Source organism: Acipenser ruthenus, chromosome 3 (genome assembly GCF_902713425.1).
Source record: "Acipenser ruthenus chromosome 3, fAciRut3.2 maternal haplotype, whole genome shotgun sequence".
Classification (NCBI taxonomy): Eukaryota; Metazoa; Chordata; class Actinopteri; order Acipenseriformes; family Acipenseridae; genus Acipenser; species Acipenser ruthenus.
In genome coordinates, this window is record NC_081191.1 from 79,154,531 (window position 1) to 79,164,696 (window position 10,166).

Sequence of the window (10,166 nt, forward strand, 5' to 3'; positions counted from 1 at the left end):
GGTATTGACAATGTTGACTCAGGGGACTTTTTTGACCTGAAAAAATAAACAAGGACCAGGGGTCACAAATGGAGATTAGATAAAGGGGCATTCAGAACAGAAAATAGGAGGCACTTTTTTACACAGAGAAATGTGAGGGTATGGAACCAACTCCCCAGGAATGTTGTTGAAGCTGACACCCTGGGATCCTTCAAGAAGCTGCTTGATGAGATTCTGGGATCATTAAGCTACTAACAAGCAAACTTGGCCTCCTCTCGTTTGTAAATGTTTTTATGCTCTTATGTTCTTAAAGAAACTACAAAAATGATATTGCAAAAGTCTACCGGAAGTCATAATAGTAGTACAGTATATCAAGTATTTTAAGTATATGGAAAACTACAAAGTGGTATGTAATTCAATATGTTAACATAACATTATTAAGCAGGTTTCATTTGACTTTATGAAGCAAAATGTGTTAATTCTATAGGGTGATGCAAAACATTTGGCCATAGCTGTAGACCTGCTTGTCTTTGTTCTAACCATGTTCTTAATTATTACATTGAATCAACAGAATCTCTACTTAATCATTAATTACACCTATATGGTATGGACTGGCTCTCAAGGACAGGAGTTGCCTAGTCCTGGTTTAAGAAGTTAAGAATACAGACAGGTCTTCTAGTTGTTAATATTCTGTTGGCTCCAATAGTGTACTTAAAAACACATACGAGTTCAGGCGATCATTGGAATTGATGAAGACAGAATATTATTTATGAAGACTGTTTTAATAGCTTCCACTTTAGTAAGAGAAATTACTGAGGTTGTTTGATAGATTTTTCCAAGGTACACTTGACAAATGACAAATGAAGTGAAGCGTAATCTAGGGAAATCCTAAATCCTGATTTATAAGTACATCCCTGCTACTAATGTAAACATGGTTTATCTCAGTAGCACAATTAGAAAATACCAATAAACAACAACATATTCACAATCGGGATATTTACAAAATCCTATTTATACTTGGCACATAACTATATACAGTAGTGTGACGGGTGCACACCCCTTAAATTCCTCCCTGCCAGAAATACATGGGAGAATGTGGCTGGAGCCTTAATTAGGTAATTGTTAATTATTGATTAATTAGGCTCTAGCCACATACTATAAAATGGGATCAGAAATCCTTTATCTGGGTGGAGTATGTTGGACAGACAGACAGTTTCAGTTACCTTTCCTTTGTTGATGGCTTACCTACTTCCTCCCAACAAAGATGTTTGCAGATTTGAACAGATTTTATCAGCTTGTTTCCCTTCTGAGGCACTCTTGTGCAAGGGTGTAGTAGTGAAGGGCCTGTAACTGTCTTGTTCATAGATGGTGGACTTCAGTATCGACTGTTTCCTATTAACGTGCTACTGAACAGGCTGTACTTTCCCTAGTTTTGTGCTGTGTTGTATGTATTGTTGGATGCAATATCCTCAACACAATTGCAATTGTTTTTATATTTTTATTAACATATCCCTGGTCATAAATCAGTTTTGAACAGGTTGGATTATTGCAGTCGATGTTATGAATTCAGAAGATATTTTAACGGGGAAGACCTAAAGCATAACCAATGTGAAAATAAAAGAATTAGTCAAAACTGATTTATGACCAGGGATATGTTAATAAAAATATAAAAACAATCGCAGTTATGTAAAGATATTGCAGGAATACGTACAACAAAGCAGCCTGTGCAGTAACACTTTAGGTTAGTTAGCTATGTGAACAACTTTGTGAGATAAAATAATATATACCAAATAAGAACACAAGAGAACATAAAAACAAGCAAATTAAGTTTCATGTACACTTTTTATTTGTTTGACAATAGTAGTTTAATTTCATACATACTTGCAAGTATACCACAAGCAGTGTAAACTTTTAATAAACAGTACAGTGCTAACAGAGGAATATAGATTATTTTACAAATATATGACATGTGCTGCTGTTTAGCAGGATATAAACGTCATTTAAGTAAATCCTTGTTTATATAAATGACAATAACACTTTGCATAAATCATCCTTTATTGTGTGCCTCTTGAACACAGATTAGAAATTACAGTAAACAAAGAAAACAACGCTTACTGTTTTGGTTTTGTCTTGCAAGGCTATGTTGATCAAATGGTGCTTGATCTAATAAATGCCTTAGTGAATTGGTGAGAGATTAAAGATTGATGCTGTGGAATTTATTGATAAATAAAACAGCACGTGTGATCTCCCAAATCGTACAGCAGCAATTTGAATAATATTGGAATAACAGTTTGGGAAATGTCATAACCATTAAACTTAATTTTATTTATAAAAAAAGTTATTTTCTTTAAATAACCCATACGTTAAAACGCTGTGAACATGGCTATCTGCCTCACATGTACAGTGACTCATATATTGTATCTCCAAAATTCAATATATCATAACATTTTCATTAAAAAAAACATTTAATTAAACGTATATTACTATACCTCCTTGAATGATATAAAAACATCATGCATGTATAGCACATACCCTTTAACAAACACAAACCGCTAGTCGCTAGGTTTTATGAATACAACACATATATTTTAAAAATCCCTCGAAGTGCAAATATAAACATGAAAAAGAGCATATCTTTTCTAGGTACAGGACGTATAGCTACCATTTAAATTGCTGGTGTGTGCAATCATTCACAATGGTTATGAGTTTTGTAGTTCTAATAGTGATGGTTTGTGGGTTTTATCTTTACTGCTCAATCTAACTGGCTACCATCTTTCTCATAGCACTGAGTGGTTTTGCTATGTATTTATGTATTTACTTTAGTGCTTTCTGATGTGGAGAAATCATATGTTATTGTAACATTTCAACTCTACTGACTCCATCTGACCTGGAAACCAAAGAATACACAAAAACCACCAGTTGGATTGAGTAATAGATATTTTTCTCATATTAAAACTCAGAACTTGGAACCGGTCAGAATGATTGAAAACATGATAAAAAGTTAAGAGAGAGGTAACAAAAACAGTATATCTCCTTTAATGCTCGTGGCCTGTGTCAGCAAAGTAATATACATTACACTCTTGCTAACCTAAACACTGGAACTAACACTACAAACCAAACTTGTAAATCATAATTGTATGTTAAGTAAAACATATCTGGATTTTTCTAATTAAATTGTTTATCACTGTTTATTGATGAAATATAAGTATCAGTCATGTCACATAAAAACAAATACTAGACAAGGAATGTTTTGTATGGTACAGATTACAATCAATACTCTGTACAGAGTCCCAAATAGTTTTTATTAGTGAGAGTCTACTGTACAAACACTAGCTCCACAAGAACCGGACCCACATTTTATACCCAGAAAGTACGGTATACACTATATGCAACAAAAAAAAGATAAACAGTTCTTCTCTTTGATTCATTTTATTGGCAACTAATAGGATTCAAAGCTATAAAAAGAACAGTCTACACAGAATGCGTATTAACGATCTGTTTAAGAATAATTTAAAATGACATTTAAAAATGTGTACATATTATTGAACATAACAGTTACAACAAAAAAAAAATACATTTAAGCACCATAAGGATAACAGTACTGCCCCAATATATATTTTATTTATAATTTCTGCATAGTCCGAGACTGTGTGTAGTAACATTTACAAAACAAATTATTATATGATGGTCCTAAATGTGAAGATGAACCATTCATAATTCATATCCAGGTAGGACTGAAAGCATTAATAGGAACAAATGTGCTATTTTGATGATCCTATTTTACAATAAAACCACAGGGTACCCTTAACAAAGGGATACAGAATAAATAGCTTTAGACTGGTTACAGTATTTCAAATATAAGTACACAAGCACCTTTTACCATTTTGTATGCTGCAGGTGGTACCCTGCCTATCATGTTAAATTCAAGCTGTTGCCAGCACTGGTTGTGCTAATCTTAAAATGGTCAAGATGGTTCACAAGGTAGCAATTAAGCATTAGAAAACGATTCATTACCATCTGCCAATCAGCTTCCAGCTATAACAGGCATCTAATAGACAGTAGATGCTAGGGATGGAGAGCTGAACCCAAAAGAAAAGCTTCCCGATTCCATTTCTCTCAAGTATGGGATTTGATTCTATTTTTGGCAACATAGACAGTCGACTCCAGCACCAGGATCGATTCCAACTCATTTTACACATAATAATTAACTGAAATGTAATATAGTTTTTATTTTATTACTGTTATTGTATTTTTGTTATTTTACATTTTATTTTATCCTATGTTCTTTTTGTTAATAAGTACTCGTAAGTTGTATCTGGGGTATTAAGACGTTTTTGTGAATTAGGCTAAATACTGGTTGGCATTAATTAAACACTATTGTTCCGGCACACAGCTGAGTGAGTTCACCGGTGTGGACACTCAGGGGGCTTGAGTAACCAACCCAGCAAGCAAGAGCTGTATTCTACATATGGCATACCTGCATTTTTTTTTACGCCTTTCTAATCAATAAAATTGCATTGTACTCAAGAACTTGCCTATTCAACCTGCCATTCTAGTATAAATGAGTTACATGAACATAAAGCAGACTACTGCATTTCTGTTACCATAATGTTAAGCTACTGCTGTAGTACAGTATCTTGGATAACAACAAAAATAAAGGCATTCTAAATATAGTTTATATATTATGTTGCTTTTAAAGTTTCAATAATATTTTTTGAAGGATCGGAATCGAAATGATATTACTCAGAATCAATTCCCAGAGCAGGAATCGATTCTGGAATCGACTTGCACATTTTTGGAATCGCCCATCCCTAGTAGATGCCTGCTGAAACATCACCGCTTCACCTGTGAATCAAATTTAATATCAATCCGCACAAGTACCGCCTTTTTAATTTTAACTTGCTGAATTGAAAGCGCAATTCATCTATTGGACAGCAAATACTAAACAAAGACACAATTTGTCCAAATTAATTTTTTTATCCACCAAAACCAACCAATCAATACTTTGCCCCGACGAAAGTTTTTGGTGCTAATGAACACAAATGTTTTCCTCAATATTCCATGAGCAATGCGGTTTGCTCAGAATTCCATCTGTGACCTTCAGGTTTCAGTATCTTAGAGATGGACGGTGTTGCGTCGTGGATATTTCCAATAGCCTAAACAATACCTCATTACTAAAAAAAAAAAATCTTCTACTTACATGGAGGTGTTTTTAGTTCAGGTACATCGTACACAAAAATGAAGATGGTTTGTGAACTGTTTGTAAAACATGCAAAAGAATAAAAGTACCGATAACTTTGTATTTTTTAATTAGGATTTGAGAGCAGGTTTGTGCATTTGTGTAAGATTCAGTATTTACCTTTAGGCCCTAAACTGTATTAGTGAAATAAAAAATAAAAAATAAAAAAACAACATTTAGTAATTTAAAATGTCTAGTAGCCTACATGTGCTAATGCTGATTATGCAGTTTGTTCAGTAACTGTGTGTTCATGAAGTTTATTCAAAGCCTCTTTCCGGCTTTGTTAGAGAACAGAGCACCGTGTCTGTGTTGTTGTTATGACATGCTGAATAAAGTTACTGTTTGTTGTTTGAGTTCCACAATTTGTCATTCAAACCAGAGAACTAGTTGCTATTGTTGTTGTGGTTACTCTATATTACGACTGCCAGCAAACTCTATTCTCATTTTTTTGTTTTTTACCTCTTATTTGCTATAGTAAATTTAAATGGATAGATTGAACGCATAGGACAGCAAGGAAGCATACTTTAGTCTACATTAAAAGACAGCATTCAGAGGGTGTGTACTACGACTGAGTTTTCCTTTCATTGAGCAGAAAATAGGTAAATGAATACTATATTTACTGTATGGCTTTTCCGGCGGATTGATTTGGAACAGTGATTAAACATAGTTTGAAAGATAACACTGAAGGTCATTAAACTGAGATTCAGGACCTCATATTGACCAATCTCTTATGTTGGTTCAAGATCTGGTTATGCATGTTCAATAGAAAAAATAGTTAATGTATGATGAACACAGTATAAATGGAAATTTATATACAAAATACTTTTTGTGCAAATCTTCACGATAAGCCTTTTATTGTCAGAGAGCTGAATTTGGGACACCTTATTTAAACCAATACAGGTAGTTTGAGGTGACGCCTGGAAAGCACATGTTGTTGCTGCATGAGCCTCCATAACTTGGTGGACATGCTGAGCAAGGAACTCCTACTTTGTAGGGAGCATCTCCAATCCAATTCCCTCTAAAATAAAAAATATATATACATATTAGTAACATAGGCACCAGGTACAACTGCACTGGAATGTGCATAGTCAGCATAATTGGAAGAACACTCTCTAGCTCAAAGTGTGACAATACAGAGTATTTTCCAGCACAGAGCATGTGATAATGAGCTCCCTCTAGCAGCTGATAACAGTAATTGTGCTTTCTGCTTTGTCATTTGTTTGATCACTGGGACGTTGTAGAACAGGCAGATCATACACAAATAAAAAAAAATGTAATCTGTGATGTACGTATATAAAAATTATTTACTTACTTTGGTGAATAATTGCATACCAAGTATGTAGCTCTTCTCCATACTGATCCCCACACATTCATATTATGACAAGTGTTGACTGCACAGCCAATTCGATTTGAAGTGGCCCAAACCATCTGAAAAATGAAGTGGGCTTGTGTCCAACTCAATTTTAAATTGACTTAAGTGTCCCATTTAAGGTTACAGAGTTTACATAGTTACCTACCTGGGTATAATGTGTACACATCGGTCCATAGCATTTTAGAGGGCACCTGGGATTACAGTCACGAGGGTACGGAAAAACATAGTCATTGACTTCATCATACCACGGCTTCACAAGCTGAAGAATGGATCGGTAGCTGCAAACAGTAAAACAAGTATGTCAGTAACATGCATCCCCTGCGACGTTGATTTAATGTATTCATTAAAGTTTGGTTCTACATATCTTTCATCTCAGGCCAAGAGTACTTCAATCTCAATCTTGGAAGTCAGCTAAATTCAACTTGGCCCAAGTACACTTAATGTAGGGTCTGTGATCCTAAGTCAACTCAGACAAACAGGTTTTTAGTACATACCGTCCGGTTCTCACAGATAAGTTCTGGCCCAAGAATCTCAAGAGATATTGAGGTCCATGATCCCAAATGCACGTGGCTGCCCAGGCTTCAGCTGACTTTGCAAGATTCTCATCCCACACCTGTAAATTGCATTATATACATGATTTACAACAGTTTTATAGACCATGATTTGCACATCTAGAATAGCAGTTACTGGTTGATTCATAGCAATAGTTCATTCTGGTAATGATCTGCACATGTCAGGTCACATGTTAACCATCTACACTGTTTGTATTGCACAATCTCATTATATACTTTAATAGGTCTTTCAGTTTGTTCAGTGATCACACATTAGCTGTTTCATTTTTGCATGCTACCATAAAGAAGTAATGTATTCTCTAAAGATAAAATGAACTTGTCCTGATTTGTCCTGGTCATATATTTGCCAATTTCTGGGCTCAGGGAAACGGAGTATGTTTGCAAAGTACACAATGCAACCATGTAATCCAGTATCTTGAGTTGTTTAATATGCTGACTAATAAAAATATAGCAAAATGGGAGATCTTCATATTATTTCCATATTAAAAAGGCTCAACATGGAGCTGGTCATGAGAAAGAAGTTTAATATATATATATATATATATATATATATATATATATATATATATATATATATATATATATATATATATATATAAAAGGAACCCCTTTCATTTAGGATGTATGTGTTTGAAACTGGCAGCTATTGTATTTTTGGCACATGGCATAACTAACCAAAAGATAATAATCTCATCAGCGCATATCTTTCTTCATGCACTTATCCCCCCATGGTTATATGCCAGGTCCCGAGCTGCTCTGGGTATAATTCAATTCATTTGGAGTATGGAAGAGCTGAAAGGACCCCCAAAAGTGCAAATCTTTCAGGAAAGTCAGGGTCTTTTTGTTTTTGACATGTCATGCAAAAAATCCCTCAACTGTGTAGGGCAGCAGTGTGGAGTAGTGGTTAGGGCTCTGGACTCTTGACTGGAGAGTTGTGGGTTTAATCCCCAGTGGGGGACACTGCTGTTGTACCCTTGAGCAAGGTACTTTACCTAGATTGCTCCAGTAAAAAAAAAAAAAAAACTGTATAAATGGGTAATTGTATGTAAAAATAATGTGATATCTGAATAATGTGAAATAATGTATAATGTGATATCTTGTTAAAATTGTAAGTCGCCCTGGATAAGGGCGTCTGCTAAGAAATAAATAATAATAATAATAATAATAATAATAATAATAACAGAGCAATTTGAGAATACATAATGGATTGTATTGCTCTTTTTTCACCTTGGCAAATACTTTTCTTAAAATTGTGTCACCATTGTATATTTTATTGATGCCTACCCCATACTGTTAAACCATCTTCCTAGTGGAAGTTTTTTCACTGCTCATTTGCACATTTACTAGAAAATAAATGTCAGTTCCAGTTAATCACAGGATGTAACAAATTCCCTTGTGACTACTATCTACAGATCTTTTTGGCTAATGTCTAAATGGATAAGTCTTTTCTGCACCATCTTGGTGGTCTGCAATGCCTCAAGCTGCAGACCAGCTGTTGAAACCAGAAGCTTTTTCTAGCCCCTTTTTTGAAGTCTTCGCTCAAGTAAGTCCTCTCTAAAACTACTTACTGTACTTGCATTAAATTTTATACTCCAATTTCTAAAAAAAATGTCTGCATCTATTCATTAATTAATTCAAATGCATAGTTAAAAAAAATGAAATGCAACTTTAAGTTCTTATCAAAGTAGTCCATACAATCATTTGCATTTTGAAAAAGGAAATTACCTTAACAAAATAAAAACCTCATATTTGATTTAGTGCCCCCTATCAACATTCCAAGGATACCACAATGGAAAATACCTTTTGAAGGTTATAACATAAAAACTCACCATGTATTCCATGTTTGAAGCTGGTGGGAAGACTTTGCCTCGTACTTTATTGTGGTAATCGAGAATAGCAATCATGTCGTCCTGGGAAATGTATCGCCTCCGTCTAGTTTTGGGGATATTCGCAGAGTCCAAATGATGCTTCAAAGCTGAGCCGATGTCAGTGACATTGCTTGGTGCTGACAAAGTTTCAGTGGAATTGGTCCCTACCCATGTACTTGCTCCACAGGCGATGCACATAACAAGAGCTTTTAATACAGACAGCCTCATGAGTCCCATCATTTTTTAGCCTCCTCGTAAAATTTCAGAAGCATGTATTGCAACCCAAAAGACGTCCTGAAAGTGAAAAAAAACACAACATAACATGTGTTTACACATTATCATAAATTTATTATTATTATTATTATTATTATTATTATTATTATTATTATTATTTATGATTCGATTAAGACTACCAGAAAGGAAAGAAATTCAGTGTATTATGATACAGACAATATTAAAAAATAAAACCGTTATGAATTAGAAAATACTGAGTGTGCCATATCGTACATGTTTCTTTAAACGTACACGTTAAAGTCAAATCTTATTCTATACTGTCATTTTAAACCACATAATTGTTCTCTACAATTCCAAGCAAGTATGACAATAACTATGAAAGTAAAGCTTACCTTCTGTCTGTCCTGGAAGAATGTGTACAAAATCCTCCAGTTTTAGCAGAGCCCGGATATAACTGTGGCATGCAGCTTGTAGAGAACCCTGCTATATAAAGCCGATCTGAGAGTGCTGCAGTTGCTGCTGAGTTTATATATTGTAACTGGTACGGTGCAGGAAGCGCTGTTTCTTTGATGATGCCCATGCAAACCTCCATGTCACCTGCAACAAAACATCGTTGGAAACGTAATGCTTTTGTCAACATTAGCGACCGGCCCGCCCTCCCAGAAAACACACACATCTGCATTTAGTTTGTACAGCTGGCAAAGGTAAAGGGGCAGTTTGGACCTTCATGGCTCAAGAGTATTAGGCAACTGACCCGTATATGTAGTACCTTATAAGTAGTATCTTATTCTGGATATTTATTTTCCATATTTTTTTTCAGTACCCTAAATATAACAAACCTATTATTGAATACATTTAATATTAGATCATATATAGCGTAAACTAATGATGCATTATACTTA

General features: G+C 34.6%; 1 protein-coding gene across 1 annotated transcript; it reads right to left on the bottom strand.

The window, feature by feature from the left end:
- Positions 1–1,814: 1,814 nt before the first annotated feature.
- LOC117394238 (peptidase inhibitor 15-like) lies at positions 1,815–9,827 on the bottom strand. Its single transcript, XM_033992330.3, has 6 exons — positions 9,657–9,827; positions 8,992–9,324; positions 7,085–7,203; positions 6,736–6,868; positions 6,531–6,646; positions 1,815–6,236 (listed from the first exon to the last, which is right to left on the bottom strand). Exons 2-6 carry the CDS (start codon positions 9,268–9,270, stop codon positions 6,101–6,103), a joined length of 783 nt encoding a protein of 260 aa, XP_033848221.3. The 5' UTR covers positions 9,271–9,324; positions 9,657–9,827; the 3' UTR covers positions 1,815–6,100.
- Between the last annotated feature and the right edge of the window lie 339 nt (positions 9,828–10,166).